The sequence below is a fragment of the Vombatus ursinus genome, unplaced genomic scaffold (assembly GCF_900497805.2).
Source record: "Vombatus ursinus unplaced genomic scaffold, bare-nosed wombat genome assembly UNPS02014773.1, whole genome shotgun sequence".
Taxonomy (NCBI): domain Eukaryota; kingdom Metazoa; phylum Chordata; class Mammalia; order Diprotodontia; family Vombatidae; genus Vombatus; species Vombatus ursinus.
This window is the reverse complement of record NW_020954551.1, coordinates 28,716,191-28,735,571: the sequence shown is the minus strand read 5'-3', so window position 1 is coordinate 28,735,571 and position 19,381 is coordinate 28,716,191. Positions and strand designations below refer to the sequence as shown.

Below are 19,381 nucleotides of genomic sequence, written 5' to 3'. Positions count from 1 at the left end.
GAATTGGAAACATCAGGTTCAAAAATCAAGCTGTAACATTTATATGACTGCAGCTAACATCTGGTCTTTGGGAAAAGAAACTAAAAAAATTTTTTTGACTCATTTTCCTACATGTAAAAATTATCAAGAGTAATTTGGGTCTTGTAATTTCAGCAAGTGCCTCACATATTCGGGAATTACTATTAGAATGTGAAAGGAAATTATGAAGGATTTGAATGTGTGAAAACAATTGTTTACTATTAATTATCTTTTGATGTTGAGAATGAAAAGTAATATTCAAATAGAACTTATTGAAATTCAATATAACATCACTAAAAGAAAAGTATAATGAAGCTAGTGTTCCAGATTTGTATTCTCACTTGCCAAAACATTCTGTTGAACTGTGTGTTTGCTACAAGAATCTTAGCAATGTGCTTGGTAGTATGTACCTAAAGGAGCAGCTATTTTCAACCCTGAAGAATATTAAAACTTCATATAGGTAAGATTATCAAATAAGCATTTATTATCCATACCGAAAACTGCATTTGATAAAAAATACAGTCTTTGAAAACTGGGTGATAAAATAGTTTCTGGCAAAAAATGCCAAGTTTCTAGCAAACAATATTAAATTAATTTTAATCTTCTTGTAGCGATTAATTTGTAATAATTTTGACTCTTTTTGATATTAAAACAACATTGTATGGTTTTTATCTGTAACAAGTTCCTAACTGGTTTGTATGCATGTAATAAATATAAATACCCATAAAGACTGAAAACAAATTATCTAATAATAATATCTAATATTTATATAGAGCTTACAGTGTGCCATGCACTGTGCTAAGCACTGTAAAGTTACTATCTTATTTGATCTTCATAGTAACTCTGAGAAGTAGGTGCTATTATTACCCCCATTTTACTGAAGAGGAACCTGAGGCAAATAGAGGTTAAGTGACTTAGTTAGAGTCACAAAGCTAGTAAGTGTCTAAGACCAGATTTGAACTCGGGTCTTCCTTACTCCAGGCCTGGTGCTCTATCCACCTAGCTGCTCTTATAATATTATATTAATATCTATAAATTAGCATATAACATAATAATATAAATTGCCCCATAATATTTTCTATATTAGTTTTATCAAATTCCTATATAATATTAATGTAACATATTAATAAAAAATAAATATATAAACACATGACTTCCAAAATCAATATGCAGCCTGCCTGCAGGGAGGAATTCTTATTTGCAGTTCAGTGGCCTCCGTTTTTACTGGAGTTTGACATCACTGCTGGTAAAAGGTCCAGTTTCACTGGCTGACAGTAGTAGACCACTTTCCACATACTAACAGACTACCAAGAGACAGTCACAGAATACTACATCACTGAATATTAATCAAATGCCAAATTACAGTGTCTCCAAGCTATTACAGATAGTATTTACTCCTTAGCCATCTACAATCACACTTGCTACCACTACAATAAGCCTAGTGTGGGATAAAGAGTAGTGAGACAGGGATGTTTTCTAGGAATTGTTAAATTTGTTTCACAAAAAGCAAAGAATTTGGGAATTGAAAGGGTCCTTCAGGGGCCATCTAGTCCACTATAAGATACATGACAGAAGCAGTTTGTTACCCACTCTCCACATGAAGATCTCCAAGAAAAAGGAAGGCATCACCTTTGCAGGAATCCTATACTACTTTTTGACAGTTATAATTGCTGGGATTTTTTTTCTGACATCAAGCCTAAATTTATCTCTTTGAAACGTTTTTCTGTTACTCCTAGTTCTGTCCTCTGGAACCAAAAAGAACGAATCTAATTAATCCCTCCTCCACAGAGCTCTTCAAATACCTAAAGATGTTTCCCAGCACCTCCACTACCCTCCCTCAGTTTGTCTGGGCCTTATCTTCTCTAGGCTAAACACACTCCAATTCCCTCAACCAGTTCTCAAAAGACATGGACTCAAGGTCTGTGACCACCCTGGCTGCCCTCCTCTGGACACTCCAGCTTGTCAAGATTCTTTTTAAACTGTGGCACCCTGAAATGAACAAACCAGATGAGGGCAGAGGACTGTGGGACTATCAATTCCCTATTCCTGGAACCTCTGCTTCTCAGTACATTATTAGCTTTTTGACTCCAACATCATATGGTTGATTTGTATTGAGCTTGCAGTCCAGTAAAACTTTCACATCTTTTTCAAAATAATGGCTAATCATGCAGTTGTAGAAATTTTTTTTTTAAACCCAATTGTAAGACTTTATATTTATCCCAATGAATTTCATCTTAATAGATTCTAGACTGCCAAGTCCTTTTAGATCCTGACTGTCACCCCTGTATTAGCTATACCAAGCACATTAGATAAGGATGCCATCTACACATTCATTCAAGTCATTGATAAAAATATTAAATAGCATAGCATCAAACATAAACTCCTTTAAGTACTCCCCTGGAAACCTCCTGCCTCATTTACATAACTCACTTACAACTGCTTTCTGAAACTAGCAATCCAACCAGTTCTGGATCCTTCTAACTGAATTATCTAATGCAGTGGTCTCCAAAGTAGAGACCATGGGATGACTGTAGAGGAAGTTGGGGGGGTGGGGCTTAATAACCCAATGAAGTGGGTGATCAACTACTCAGAGGGTATGAAAATAGGCAATACCTCACTCTTAAAGCCAATCAGGAGTTTGTCTCCAATACAACTACACCATTCTTCTCAGTAACTGTCTACTCTATACCTTCCCCCTCACCTCCAAGCTTTCCATGGATTCACTAGGTATTAGACTTTCAAGGCAGGAAAGATACGTTAATTTGACCCAGCTACCTCCCACAAGTGCCTAACCAAATTTCCACCCTCTCACCCCCACCCCAGTGTCCCCACTCACATCTACCCCTGGATCACAACAGTGGCAAGCTCTGTACTGTGGCACAGTTGCTAATAAATCAATCCCATCACCCTTGTTTTTTCATTTTTCAATGAGAATAAGTAGCACAGAATGAACAAATGTAGATAGGCAGCAATTCCATTCTTACCTTTCCCAAAAACCCAACGCTCTTCTGGAATTTCCTATTTCCTTAGAAGAAATCACCATCTTTCCAATATCCCAGGAACTCAACATGCTCCTTATTCCTGACTTTTCTCTCAACTGAAACTGCTCTCTTCAAAGCTGCCAATCTCTTAATCGCCAAACCTAATAGACTTTTCTCAATCTGCATACTTCTTGACCTCTGGGCAGCATCTGCTCACTCTCTCCTCTTGGATACTTCCTGTCTCTTTTGTAGTTTGTCCTGACACTGCTCTTTTGGTCTTCCTACCTTGTCTGACCACTCCTTCTCAGTCCCCTTTGCAATATGACCATCCATATTGTGTCCCCTAACTGTGAATGGATCCCAAGTCTCTGTCCGGAGCCCTCTTCTCTTCTCACTATAAACTCTCTCTTGCTTATTTCATCAGCTCCCAGGGGTTTAATTATGATCTCAATACAAGTGACTCCTGATCTAGCTACGTAGCCCTAATCTCTCTCCCGAATTTCAGTCCCACATCACAAATTGCCTAATGGACATTTCAAACTGGATGTAGGAAGTAAGGGTAGAAAAGGGAGGGGATGGAAAAAGCATTTATTAAGCTCCTACTATGTGCCAGACACTTTGCTAAGTGCTTCACAAAGATTATCTCATTTGATCTTTACAACAACCCTGGGAAGAAGGTGCTTTATTATCGCCATTTTACAGATAAGGAAACTGAGGCAGCTGTCAGTCAAGTGACTTGCCCAGGGTCACCCAGCTAGCATGTGTTTGAGTCAGGATTTGAATTCAGGTCTTTCTGACTCTAGATCCAAGTGTTCAAACTCAACAAGCTCAAAAAAGAACTCACTACTTTTCTCTCCTCCCAAATATGACTCTTCCAAACTTCCCTGTTATTGATGAGCATAATAATATCCTTTTAGTCACCCAGGCTTATGACCTTTTACCCTCACATTCCCTCAGTGCACGTTGCCAAATCTTGTCATTTCTACCTCTCCAATAGCTTTCCCCTACCTCCTCTCTACTCACAAAGCTGCCACCCCAGTTCAGGGACTCATTACCTCTCGCCTGCACTACTGGAAAAGCCTCCTAATTGGTCTTCCTGATTCAAGCTGCTCTCCACTTCAATCTCATCCTACATACAGGCGCCAAAGTGATTTTCCTAAAGCACAAATCTAACCATGTAACTCCCAATTTAATACACTTCAACAATTATTTCATCTTATCTGTTTTAATTTCAGTTTTCTTTAAGTTTTATAACATACCATAGCACATGCAAACAATTATAAATAAGTAAATACACATATATATGTATTGTTTGCAAAAACTTTTTACTGATAAATATACACACAATTAAAGTTCAGAGACCACTGATCTCATCCACATCTCTCCATCTTCTCCACAAAAACAGCTTGAGCTACTCTATCAATGCTTTGCTAAAATCTAGGTCAACTATCTCCACAGGATTTCCCATGTCTACTAATTTAATAATCTTGTTAAAAAAGGAAATGAGGTTAGTCTAGCTTGACCATTTCTTGACAAAGCCAAAGTGGCTCTTCATAATAATAACTGCTTCCATTTCTAAATGTTTGCCAACCATCTTTTTCATGATAAGTTCTAGAACCTTCCCTGGAAATCAAAGCCTAACTGGTCAATAGTATGCAGACTCTGTTCTCTTTTTTTTTTTTTTTAAACAACGAGGCTTATGTCCTTCTACACTCTCACATTAGCTCTCCCATTTTCTGTGACCTTTCAGCTATCACTATCAGCACAGCAGCTTGGGGCTTTCAGTCCCTGAGGCTGTGGTTCCCCTGGGCCAGGTGTCCACAAGGACAGTTACTGCTCTTATTATCTCTTCTTTCTCATCTTCAGTATCACTCCCTATTAGTAATCCTTGTTCAGTTACTTCCAGGACAAAAGTAATTCTCCCTGGCAAAAAATAGAAGCAAGAACAGGGCAGTTCAACCTTCTCTTATTGTTGGTAATTATCAGCCCATGAATCCCCCAAATCTCCTTTCTAGTCTTATCTTTCTCATAAGTCAGCCTTAAAAATCCTTTTGTGTTGTCTTTAGCATCCATGCTAGCCTCAGCTCCTGCTGATCCAGCACTGCTGACACAGCATTTACAGGCCACATCCTTAAGACTAATTTTCTTTTACCTCCTTTGGCTCCACCCTTGGGACATTTTTTTTTTTAAATCCAAATTGGCTGGTCAATATACTGCGTATCTGCATCAGTCTTGCTAGAAAACTCCCACTGTTCCTCCTCATGAGAATTAGCACAATTTATGCAACATCAAGAATGCCTCTTTCATCATTAGCTTGATTCCATCACTTTTTCTTAGATTGGTTTTGTGATCTAAGAGAGCACAGACCCTTACACATCTATCTAAAGCCACACAATGAGAGGAGGCCCAGCATGGGGGGTAGAAAGCAGGCCTCAGAACCAGGAAGGTATGAGTTCAAATCCCACCTCCAGCACACACTGGTTATATGACTACGGACAAACCACGTAACCTGTGGGTGCTCAGTGGAAGTTACAAAGAAGTAAATTCTTTAAGGTTCCAAGTTACAACCTAAATTGGTAACATGAGTTTCCTCACCTGGAAGGTTCACCATATCAATGAAATGAAAGGTCCTAAAGGTTCCTATTCTGTCTATATAATGAAGAGACACCAACCCATGTTATTAATTAAATAAGAGTCACAGTTCTATGACAATTAAGAATTCTCAGTAGCTCAATACTGCATTCCACTTTCAGTCACAGAAATAAATCATCTCAGAACAAATCAGCAGCCTTTCTACCAGGCAAAAAGCTGGTTAACAAAACTAAGCTATCAATATAGATAAAATCCACACTTTCCAAACCCACCTCATACCCCAAAAGCTACATTGCCATAAATGTAAGAATTTACTAGTGAGGAAGCATTAAAAGCTAAAGTAGGAAATGTGGATTTTTAAGAATCAGTACAACCCTTATGAGACTTGGAGTATATGGATGCCACCAAAAGCCAAATGAAATTACAGAGAGACAAGTTAAAGACATAAAGGATATAATCCATGAATAGTCACAACCAATTTTTGAACTGGGTAATTCATGCCATTTATGAGTTGAACTTATCAAATGATAAAAACTAGAATACGCAAACACGTCCTGAGCTGCTCCTCTCTAGGTGACCACTTAAACCCAAGGTTGCTGTTCTCAGTGGGCACACGACCTCTAAGATCCCAGGCAAATCAAATTGTCACCGCCAAGACCCTAGAGCAGAATCAGGTCACCAAAACTAAGCCAGGGCATTTTAACTCAGCACGTGCGGACAGGCTAAGTCACAACAGTGTCACAGACAATAAGGGTACAATTATAAAGGAGTTAAACTTCATGCTTGACAGTAACTGATTACAGCATGGGCTGGTTCTTTTTGACCAGTAAGAGGATGCACAAAGGAGGAAGCAGCTATAAGGACCCAGAGCAATTAAATAAAAGACCACAAACAAACCAGGTATGAAAAAGGGACTAGGGATCATGCAACAATCCTTCCAGCTAACTAGGCTCAAATGGTAAGGTGATCAGTGTAAAATCTGAATCTAAGGAAAATAAGGAAATGTGGGATATCAAAATACAAAGACTAAAGACTTAAAGAAACTCAGAAAAAGCCCAGGTGTTGACAGTCTTTAAGTTTGAAATAGACAAACGTGTCAAAATGGTCTTCTGTGGAAAGACGTTATCCAAATTCAAGCTAGCCCCATGTTTCATGAAAGATGTGACTATTTCTATTAAAATCTAATTAAAAATATGAAGCAAGCCTGCAAGCAAATGAGTCATGTTAAGTCTACGGTCTTCAGAGGAAGCGAGGTGGCACAAGGGATAAAGCACCGGGGTCAGGAAGACCTAAGTTCAAATGTGACCCCGAACATACTAGCTCTGTGACCCTAGGCAAGTCACTTCACCTCTGTCTGCCTCAGGGTCCTGCATCTCTAAAAGCACCCACCTCCCACAGATGTTGTGAAGATAAAATGAGATGTTTAAGTGTTCTTTAAAACTTAAAAGCACTATAAAATGCTGGTTGTCATCATCATCATCATCTTTATCGAGCACTCCAGAGAAATACAATTTAAATTAATGACCTCTTTAGTCAGTCTTCATTTTTGGCCACAGACAAATGTGGCTTTAAGTCACTAAGTATCAGCAAACTGATCTTTCAAGAAGATACTCCCTTCTCTGAGAAAGGGAGCACCTAGAACCCACTGCCCAAATATTAGTCACATCCCTCATACCACAAGTGTCTCCTAAACCTGGCCCAAATCCCCCAGAGTCTTTACGCAGAATATGTCTCAAAAGCTGTTTTATTTCTCCAATCAGGCCTTCCATGGGGTATTAAAAAAAAACTCTCCCCATAGAGGGACACTGAGTCACCCAACATTTAGGGTGATAGTCCCAATGGCCTAGTTTATCATCATGCATTCACCATGGGTCCAAAACTGAGAAGTCTGGACCCAGGGTGATACACAGCTGCCAGTTTCAGAGCCTGAAACCTACTAACACAAGGGTCTGCTGACTGACACCTGTTCGTCTGCAGACTTTCAATAAATTTCACTTCATTATATAATCCTAAACATCTCAAGTACATCATTTCCTGTACTCTGAAACAAAAGGTGTGATTGGTAAGCCCATCATTAGACTAACAAATCTTAAGTCAATAATTCACATAGTGTAAACTCTTTTTAAGCCACTGGATGGAGAATGAAATCCAACTGACCTTCTTTCAAGGGTCAATATGCTATTAAAAAATGGGAAAGAAATACAGATAGGAGTTGGTCTCACAGGGACGTGTGAGTGAGGCTGTGGATACAAGGATGGGACCTGGAGTCAGAAAGCCTTGATTTCAAATATGACCACAGACAGGCATTTATGAGCTATATGACTCTGGCCAAGACACTTTACCTCTGTCTGCTTCAGTTTCTCCGCCTACAAAATGGAGATAACACGACCTCCTCGTTGTGAGGATCAGGTTAGACCATATTTTAAAAGCTCTTTGCAAACATTAAAGGGCTACATAGAAATGCTAGCTATCTCACCTCTCCTGGTTTCTTTTCTAATATATGCCATTTTAAAAGGCTATAAATGCTATCAATTTGCAGGCACACTGCAAATACAAAATTTGCTTTAACTGGAAAAAAAAAAGAGGACTCAGTAATCACAGGATTTAATCTAGAACTTAAACTCCAAGGACAGACAACAGGGAACATAAGCCAGAAAGGGTGACAGATAACACGAATTCATGCTGTCCTGTATGTATCAAATTTACATACACTCTATTCTTCCTACTTGACTACTTGACTAACTACAGTTAGTCAAAGGGGGTAGAGTCTCTGAAAGTTTAAAGGTATAAAACATTTGCTGCCTCCTAAAAAGTCTCATAACTTTCAGCCTGACAATTTATGTATGGTTGGTTGAAAATGGGCTTTATCAGTAGTTTAATAACAGATTTCTACAGTGATTTAAGATTTGTGAAGCAATATTTACGCACGCGCGCGTGCGCATATACACACATATATCTCCTCTAAGTCTTACAAATTACCCTTTGACATTTGTATTACAAGTATTATTTTACGGATGAAGAACTGAGGTTCTAAGCGGTTTTAGTGACTTTCCTATGAATACATAGCTACTAAGTATCTTCAATACTTCAAAGACATATGACTTCATTTATGTAGTTAACTAGTTCCATTAATGCAAATCTCATCCTCTCCACACCTTAGTAAACTATCTTCAATTGCTACTGCAGAAAATATCCAACACTTTTTGATGGAGAGCTTCTCCAGCCACTAGTTGACAACAAACTCAGGATCCCGGCCCAGTCACATCATCTGCTCTAGCAACACACCCTTCAATTACCCAAGTTCTCCTACAGAAGATGCTGGGGCATTACTGGAATTGGCCTTTAGAACAAAGACTTTATCAGGAACACTACAAAAATACAAAGCTTATTGAGATCTATTCAGTATTCCATGAAATAGCTGTTTTGAGAGATGTTCCCCAACCACGCAAAAAAAATCTCAACTTATTCTCTTATCAAAAGTTATACTTACATCGAAAACAAACACAAAAGCCCACTTCCCTGAAGAATCTAAATTCTACAGGTTCAGTACTGTACCTCCAAGTGCCTTCCCCTTCTTTCAATGCAGACTCGGAAATACAGTCTACTTAGGCACTACTGCTGGCACAAATCGTTTGTTACATAGGAAACTTATCCAAATTTTACTTCATCTTAGCTCCCCTCTAAAAGAGACACACTGGTTTCATGGCCAGTGTCTGAAATCACACACAGTATTGAAACTCTGATGGATCTATGATTTTATTGATAAAGACAGATTTTCCTACTTCTTCCCAGCAATATCAAATGAGCTTGAGTATAAATCCTCCAATTGAAGTTATTATTAATAAAATCTTAATTAGTTGGATTACTAATTATTTACAAATGAAGCTTGAGGGTTAGAGTTTAAATCATTTTTCCTAAATCCTTACAACTAGTCAATGGAAGAATGAGAATTTTCTGCTTCCCTACTTGAATTCGGAGAAAATGTTCATTAAAACAAGTTATTATTACAATAGTACATCTTTTAATAATAAGTATATCAAGTCTTATTTCATCCTCTAAGATAATCAAACTCAATGTATAATTATGTACCTCACACAAATTGCTACCACAACCTTGAAAGATAATTTGTCTATCTTTTGCAAATTACCCAGTGTTAAGTTTATGCATGTTCAGAAATTTCTGAATTAAAAATAAACCAAAATAATCCAATTCATAAACCTAAAAGGTAAATGCATTTTTAAAAAAACTGTCAAGAGTTCTCTGCTCAAGAGAATCTGAACAATTCTCATTATTGTTCAACATTTTCCAAATATATCCTCTCACAGAATCTTCACATGCTCAAATTTTGAGGCTCAAGATAAAAATTCTTATCCTTAAAGCAACTCTATTTTAACTGGCAAAAAAGTCTTCAATAAGAGCTAGCAAGTATCATCTTTGCCAATCACCTTGTAACACTATAGAAATTAGATTATGGCAATACAGGCTCTTCAGTATTAAAGGACATTTTTCACTCCTTCATATGAAGAGAAACCTCCAAATGCAAAGAGAGATCTAGCATCTGAAGCCTTTTTTCACCAGAAGTTATTTAAAGAAGGAAGGAGAAAAGGAAAACAGGATTATTTTTAAAGGAATACAAAAACTGGTTTTTAAATTAAGAACAAAACAAAAAGACCTGTCCACTGCAGGACATCAAAAGGAATATCATCTTGTTGAAAAAGGCCAGTCAAATGCTGAAATCAGATCCATATACAAGAGTCATATCTAATTTAAGAAACAGTGTAAGTTTAATAGCATAACAAAATAGAGTGCTTGTGTTTTTACTTAAAGAAACTGACACTTGAACCTAAAATTTTTAACCCAAAACAAGATTTTAATGCAGGTTCAAATATACCTTTGGAAGTGCTATCTAAATCTATCTCAATCAGTATCTAAAGTGTGTCATTTAAATCTAAATGCTTTTGTACATAAGTCCATGTTTTCCCTCTTAATTCAGAAGAGAAATACTTTCTACTTACTGTATTCCAGTCCCAATATATTAATCATTTGTAGAGTCAAATGCAACAGTTAAGTAATAATCTAGCACCCATTAAAAATAACCAATGCTTCAATGCTCTTTTATCACACTGACGTGGGAGCTTCCTCAAGTGCTACAGATTCCCAACACATCCATATCTTCTCATCCTCTTCACGTCCTTTGTTAAATCCTCCACAGAAGATCCGACCAACACGCTAGGTGCTCTTCCTCTAGATCTCTATATTTTGTGAGGATACCAATGAAGCACACCGACTGTCCATCTCTTCAACTTCACACTCAGTACGTGACTGGCCCCCTCCTTTTCAGGTTTTACAGCTCTCAGATATCTTTTGACAATCTTTCTAATGAATAATTCTTCAATGGTAACGTTATACAGTTTGTTTATTGCCCACCATGAATCTCTCCAACACCATTCATGGACCCATAATTTAATCCTTCAGAGATTACGGTATCGCAGGATTCTCAATCATATGGCATCACCCAAAGACAGTAAATGAAAGATTAGTTTAATAATCTCAGATATTTTCAGAAATCAAGTTTGTTTCATGAAACTGCTTGGAATTAATCAAAAACTACAGATGCTTTTATTGGAGATCCCCAAATCAGTCAGTGCGATGCTCCAGCCTCCACCAAATAGCATAAGCAGGTAAGGCATGAAGAGAATAAGTAACATTACAGTTCTGCAAGATGAACTACTAGAGTCTAGCCCACTAATAATTTTAAAACCAATTAATGCTAATATAGTGCCACAACAACTAGAAAGAATAAGTTATTTTTACACAAATTGCCTGCCAACTTAACAAAGAAACTGGAAAAAAAATATGTTCCATTTTATAGTCCTAGTCTTATTAGTATTAAGCTTCAGAAGAACCAATTTAACACAGAAGTGGGATGTTCTCTATAAATTCAAAAATACTCACTGCTCTGCTACTGGGCTTTCTCCCAGAAAAATAAGCAAATTGTACCCTAAAATTTAAAAGTGCACAGTGGCAAATCTATAACTTTAAAAGAGCAAAATCTGCTCAATCACCTAAATGGTCAAATTTCCTAAATACTAACTTTATTTCCTATAGAAGTCATGAATTTTTAATTGATATTCAATGGATAGTCCACTTAATGTGATTTGGGGCAAGTTACAAGGTAAAACAGGCTATGAAATAACCTCTTTAAAGAAGGTAGCAATTTGAAATGCAATAAAAGTCATTTTTAAAAAATTCAGATCTTTGATTTCACTGATAGGTTAGAAAACATGTCAACAGAAAAGACAGCCCAGTAGAAAAATAAAACTGAGCTAAGCCCCTAGGGACAAGGCACATCCAGCAGTGGGGCACATACAAAAGCAGAGGGTGACATGTCCTGTGCAATGCTGAAGAAGCTCAGAGACAAGTGACATGGTCCTCACCTTTAAGGAATTTCCACTCTAGGACAGAAATGGGCATGTGAACAAAAACAACTATAACGTGAAATAAAAGAAAAGTGCAAGTGCCTCTCAACAAGCATTGACAGGCAGTATGAGTAGAGGCTGGATCAAAACCTGGGTCAGAACCCTGGCTTTGCAGCTCAGCTGGGGAGAAGCACGTTCCTTGTCCAGGCCTAAATATGCCCAACTGTATAATTAGAAGAGTTGGACTAGGACAGGACTTCTTAACTTCTCTTGGGTAAAGTATCCCTTTGCAAGTCTGGTGAAGCCTAAGGATGCTTTCTCAGAAATGTTTTTAAATGCATAAAAGAAAATACATAGGAATGCAAAGGAAATCAATTACATTGAGACAGTTGTCAAAGTAATTGAAAAAACAAGTTCCTGGATCACAGTTAAGAACCCCTGCACTAGAGGATGCCTCAAGCCCCTTCCAGCTCTAGACTTATTCTCCTAATTGCTAGGAGAGCTCCAAGGAGGAAGACAACTTGTGGCCGGGGTTTCAGAGTCCGAAAGCTCCTTTCTGCAGACTCCGGGACACCCAGAACTAATAACATGCTGAACCTCTAGCATAAGTCAACTGCATCTTACATTCCATCAACATTCCACTCTTTAGTTACCTCTAGATTTGTACACATCACTTAAATGGGATTTTCCTTTAAAAATTACTTTTATCACTTTTAGATGAAAAAACTGAGCACACTATTCAATCTATAGTTAATTGTTGCTTTAAGGAGAGAAAAGGTAACACAGTAGCTCAATTACATTCAGTAAGTTTCTATTCATAATATTCTAACAGGAACTACCTATTCTCTTCCTTAAATCTTTTCAGAATGGCTTCTCTAGGCTTCCCACTAATTGTTAATCAAAGGATGTGAAATGTCTAAATTTAACATGCTACAGACATTCTAATAAGCAGTACCTAAGGGTCTGGAGAGCAGTTAGGTGGCACAGTAGATGGAGTGTCAGGACTAGAAGGAAGACTTGAGTTCAAATGCAGCCTCAGGCACTTGCTAGCAGTGTGACTCTGGACAAGTCACTTAACCCTGGCTGCCTCAGTTACCTCATCTATAAAATGAGCTAGAGAAGGGCATGGCAAACCACTCCAGTATCTTTGCCAAGAAAACCCCAGATGGGGTCATGAAGAGTCAGACATAACTGAAACAAGTGAACAACAAAAGGGTTTAGAAAGCAATCCAACATTTCAATTAGTTTGTGTATTTATGTAACACTTCACACAGTATGCTTCTTTAGCACAAAAGCAAAAACAGAAATGTCATATCACTTGAGTCAAAATCAAGTGATATAGAATGTTTGAAGGCCAATGAAGAAAGATCAATCTTGATAGTTCAAGCTCAGCTAGAGCCACAGACACAAAGGAAACTTTTGCCAAGATTACCTTTTAACACCATTACTATCAAAGTGCTAAAGGAGATACAAATGAAAGCCTGTAGAATTTCTAGGGTGCACAAGGCTCTCTCATTAAACACACACTTCATAAGGAATTTGTGAACACCATAAACTTCCTAATAAATACAAGAATTCTAATTAAATGGAGGTTACTCAACATACATCACACACATCACACTGTAAACAGACCACATGATGTATTGTGCAATACTGCTTAAACAGAAGACTTTGCATTGCCTTTGAGTTTAGGAGTCTTTCACTCCTTAATACCTTCATTAGGAAATGGAGAGATCAATAAAACTTTTCTCTGTACAGAAGGAAAATGGCTGGACTACATTCGTAAGAATTTCCATTTTTAAATTCTTAATTTCCTAAGTTAGAATCCCCCTCTAACTCAGAGGTTCATAACCTAGGGTCTGTTAACTTTTTTTTTTAAATAACTGTATTTCAATACAATTAGTTTCCCTTTGCAACCATATGTATTTTATTTTATGCATTTAAAAACATAATTCTGAGGAGAGACGTCCCTAGGCTCCATCAAATTACCAAAGGGGTCCATGACACACAAAAAGGTTAAGAAACCCTGCTCTAACTATATTAATGCCTTGTCTTTAAATCAGTAATAAGGGTTATGAGCATTTCATCTTTACAAAAAAAAATCATTAATTTTATTTAAAGGATTACCAATTAAAGCAACATTATTTTGATTTGACTGAAAGTTGATTTGGAAGTTTAATCACTCCAAAATGGCAATTAGCTTCAACTAAAGCATTTAAGTCTTGTGAGAAGCAAGTATTTAATATAGGTTTGATGAATTAAACATTCAATTTTCACTAACAACATATTATGGTCTAAACATCTGTATTTAAGTCTGAAGTCAAACTTTTTAAAAATCACAGGACAGACATAAAGAGTTAAAGTTATTTTAAGTTTCTGAAAGACTACATGACTTTTTTAATAAGTAAAGAAATTGTTCTTTGAAATAAAAATTCTAAAATTAATTCTTGATATTAAATTTCACAATCTAACATGTTTAATAAGGTCTCCTTTTTTAAATAAAAAGATATTAGTATGAGTTAAAGTTACAGTCCAGATTTTATCTCAGAACATTGCACATTATTTGTATCCAAAGACCATCTAGTATCACACTGATAGCATTCAATGGATTAATTTTACTTGCAGAATTCCAACTTAATTCAAGAGGTTCTGAAATATTGTAAAATGCTTTTCTGTAAAAGTACAAGATACCATTAAGTGACAACCATTCAACTAAAAAAAAGTCAACTGAGAACTGAAAAAGGAGTGATTTTCTGGATACTTTTTTCCTAAAATTGTCCTGCTTTTATATGAAATACCTACACAGAATATCACCAGCACTTAAAAAAGTGTTCAGAGGTGTAAAAAGCTTTCTTAAGATTTCCAAAAGTTAGCTGCTTCTTTCACAAAAAATTATCACATGAGTTATATGCCTTTCTGCAAAGGATTTATAATCTTTTCAAAAGGACAAAAATTACAAAATAAACTCCAATTTTCATCTGTTACAATCAAAATAAAGTTAGGGAGATCAGAAGAGCCAAAAAAGGATTAATCTTATTTTCACCTGGCCTAAAGCTTCATCATTTTTTACATCACATTTAAATTGTATGCAATTGTTAGTCTTCTAACTAACCTAAATGTTTACCCATTTGAATGGCATTGATATATAGATATATATATACATATATATACACACACACATACATACAATAAACAGTGGTGATTATTCTAAATTTGAAAAGTAACTTGTATCACTATAAAATGAGCTTTAAAAAAGTGTGAGCATTACTCCTACTGGCAATAGTAATTCCCTCAAAGGAACTCCTATTGTTGGGTTTTAAGAATTTCCTTCATATACTGAAAGGTTGTGCTTTAATTTCAGCTAGATGCTGTATTTGAATTCACCACGTGTTAGTCCTTGCAGTATTATGGCAATGGGAATGATTAAGTGTCACAGGTTACCTAGCTTTTTCAACATAGGAGAAGAACTACTGAATCATTCTTGTTGCCAAACCAGTTGAGCAGCTTGTGTTCTGTCAAATGGCGATTTCTAAAGCCAGCTGAAAAGTGCCAGGTCTACTACTGTTTCCTTCAAAATCTTTCCAAAGCTCAAATACCTGGCCATTAGGATCCAAGGACCCCAACTTGTCAACCCTACGTGAAGGATTAAAAACAACACATTCCTATAGCTGTCCCCCACAAATCACAAACTTCACAAGTATTCTCCCGTCCATACACAGACTCAGTACTGAACAGACATCACAACTGCTCATATGTAACTCCCAGGGACTGCTCCTAGAGGAACGCACCCGACAGCATCGGGATGACACCCAGGGCCGGAATGGGCAGGCCCCACCTACACTGCCTCCTCCTCCTCCTCCTCCTCCTCCCCCTCCCCCAGATCAGCACAATCCCGGACCCACACCCTCTTCCTCCGGCAAACTGACAACAATCACATTTCGGTGGACACGAATTTCGCAGAATTCGTGTTATCTTCCTCATCTCGACAAACAATTTCCACGAGAGCTGAGACCTTTAAGCCCCTGAATATACTGGCCCAATATTTTTACTGGCTTTCTCTCCCTCCTCATCTCTGACTCCTGGCCTCCCCGGCTCCCTTCCAGTTCCAGCTAAAATCCCCCTTTTTACAGGACGTCTTTCTCCATCCCTTCTTAAAGCTAGTGCCCTCCCCCTGTTAATTACCCCCAATTTATCCAGCTCTATCTTACATATACATAGTTGTTTGCTAGCGCAAACAATTATGTTTGCATTAGCCCCCGCCCCGCGGGGACAGCCTTTTGCCTTTCTTTGCAGCTCCTACTCAGCACGGTGACTAGGTGGCACATAGTAGGCGCTTAATAAACGTAGAGCCTGACTGCCAGCATCCCTCCCCCTACTCCCGCAGGCCCTAAAAGGGAAGGCAGCCCCTGACATTAAGTGGAAGAGGACGCGGATTAAAGGGACCCGGGGGCTGGCCCGTACTGAGGGAAGGAAGATCCCACCGTTACCATCCACATTCAGTAAGCGCCTACCACGCGCTGGGCGCGGGACCCCGGAGCCTCTCTCGGCCTGGCAGGACAGGGCTCCAGGAATGGCCCCCAATGGGGAGCGGGGAGGGGGGAGGGGGCCCTCCCTGGGTCCGCCCCCGGGGGCCCGGCGGGGCGCTCACCGCGATGACATTGACGAAGGTGGTCTTGCCCGAGTACTGCAGCCCCACCAACGTCAGCTCCATCTCCTCCTTCCAGAAGAGCGAGCGGAACCAGTCCAGGAGCCGGGAGATGAGCGCCAGCATGATGGCGGGGGCGGGTGGCTTCCACGCGAGCGACACGGACCCCCCACGCCAACGGCTCCGCCGGCCCGAGGAAGCGACGCGGACGGGGACGGGAACACACACAGCGCTACGCGCAAAGGCGGCGGCAGCGGCGGCGGCGGCGGCAGCCGGAGCCAGGAAGCCGAGAGAGCGGTCATATGACTCGGCCTCCCCTCCACGCCCCACCGGCCTGCGCCTACGGCAAGAGTGGCGCGCCTGCGCCGGCGTGCCTGCCTCGGAGCCCACGGCGCCCCCTGCCTGCCGGCCCGTCGCGGGAGGCCCGAAAGTCGTCCTGCGCGCCCCGCCCAGCCCCGGATAGCGTCATAGCGCGAGCTCCCGTCAATCATCCTATCCTGACTGTCGCACGGAGAGCTGTAGCTCGCTTAGTTCCAGCACCCCTTCCTTTTATGATGATGGAGCAGGAGGAGGAGGAGGAGGAGGAGGAGGTCCAACAAGCAAAACTGCCCAGTACTCTTCCTAAGTGTAGTAGTGCAGCGTCAGAGGCTATGCCCAGTTAAGTAACTTTGGGGACATTATTCCAAATTCCATTCCAGAACAGTAGCAGCACCATTGGACGTGGCCAGTATGACTATGAATATTTGTTACAAAGTTTTCTTTTTCGATTTTCTTCCTGGGAGTGGGAGAGGAGGGGGAAAGGGAAGATGTGGAAAAGAAAAAAAAAGTTTGTTAACTGAAAAAAATTTATTAAAGAGTTCTCCAAGTAATTCCTTGTTAGTAAAAGATATTATGGAGAAATGGAGTAAAACAGGCCATCAAAGAAATGAAAAAAAGAATACAGTGCTCTTTCCCACAGCACTTTCTTAGTATAAAAAAAAAGCTAAAATTTATATAGTGCTTTAAGGTTCCTAAAGTTATGCTATTTGTTATTTGCAGTTGTAAATTATGTTATTAATAATCTGTAAAGTTGTTACTTGTTATACTATTTATTTGCAAAGTTGTATCATTTGTTATTTGCAAAGTTGTTTTATATTATGTTTATTTGCATAATTATGTTATGTGCTATTTCATGTAGTCCTCACAGCAATCAGGTGAGATAGGGTGCCATTGTGAGCCTGGGTTTTGCAGATGAGGAAACTAAGGTTGAAAGAGATTAAGTGATTTGCCCAAGGTCACTCACACAGTTAGTAAGTGTCTAAGGCAGGATTGAAATCAGGTCTTCCTGACTCCCAAGTCTAGAGCTCTATCCACTATGACACCTACCTGCCACTAAAATGTACTGGACTGAAAGATACTCTGACTTTGGATGCCAACATTACCTGCCCCCAGCAAGGCAATTATGGGAGACTCACTTAAATTAACATAACCTCAGTTTCCTTACTTGTAAAAACGGGGAATGATTATGTTTATACTGAGATTTAACATAACATAGTGAATAGAGGACAAGTCTTGATGTGAGGAAGATCTGGGGTCCTGTCCTGTCTCTTGAAAAGTTCTGACTGTGTGACCATCTCCCAGACAACTCTCTAAGATGCTTGATTACAGGAGAGTTAATATAAAACAGAGGAAGGAATTTCCACACCAGGAGTATGGAACTGATGAAATCACAGGTCTAGACTGCACACTTTAACCTTTCTCCTAGTTATACCTCAAGAAAAAAAAAAGATAATAAAAAGAAACCTCAATCCCATCCCCTCCAAAATGCTTGCACTATCTACTTCATAGAGTTGTTGAATCAAAAGTGTTTTGCAAACTTTAAAGGGCTATGATTGACCTTGTCAAGATATTTGGAGACACCCTGTTTCCCAGAGCTGAGACCCAGTGAGCAGACTGTGCCTTAAGTTCAGCATAACAACAGTCCTCTGTACTGTGGATGATCTCACCTTCTGGCAAAGTGTATTGCTTTGATCAGTACCAGGTGTTCACTGAGGGATTTATGATTTTCATATTAATCAATAACTGTTTAGATTTATTGGAACTCCCTCTATTTGTCGGGGACCTGAGAGCCAGAAGCAGGTGACATGCTGCAGCCTAAAGCCATCCATCACATCTCCTCAACATGTTCACAATCCCTGTTTCTTATAACTGCCAAGTGAACTGAACAAGATACTACACTTCTGTTCCTGCCATGTGAACTCTGGTTCTGTACCCCACTGAATGATCACAAGGCTCAACGACCCTTAAGACTTCAGACAATCAACTTAGAGGCTGTTCTCACAGTCTGCTGTGGAAACTACTCAGGACCTAAGAATGATTGTGTTGTAGTCCCGCCCCTTTCTGGTTTTCATGTATATAAGCACTACTTCTGCCCCAGCAAATTAAGCCCTCCTTCTCAGGAAGGTGGACTTCCACTTGCGTGTTTTCCTCACTCTGAAATTAATTGAACTTCTGTTTGATTCATGACTCTCCTGTCCCTAGCCTGCTTTGTTCAGCTCCAACCACCCACGGTTTAGAGACTGGTTCCCATCTGGTTAACATTAATTGGTGCCAGAAGTGGGATTGAACAGAACCAGGCCAAGTGGACTTTCTAGTGCCAATGGGAACGGACTAGGTGCCACCAGAGATTTCTCCAGAGCCCGACCTCCCCAACCCTCTTCTAGTGAGTCTGCCACCTTTGTTCCTGC

At 39.2% G+C, this 19,381-nt stretch overlaps 1 protein-coding gene across 1 annotated transcript in view; it reads right to left on the bottom strand.

Annotated features, from left to right (window-relative positions):
* The window catches only part of ARL8B (ADP ribosylation factor like GTPase 8B), a 47,097-nt gene extending 30,233 nt beyond the window's left edge, over positions 1-16,864 (bottom strand). Inside the window, exon 1 of the mRNA XM_027863883.1 lies at positions 16,659-16,864. Coding sequence (XP_027719684.1) covers positions 16,659-16,781 — 123 coding nt within the window. The 5' untranslated portion in view covers positions 16,782-16,864. The remainder of the gene's footprint in view (positions 1-16,658) is intronic.
* Positions 16,865-19,381: the final 2,517 nt, after the last annotated feature.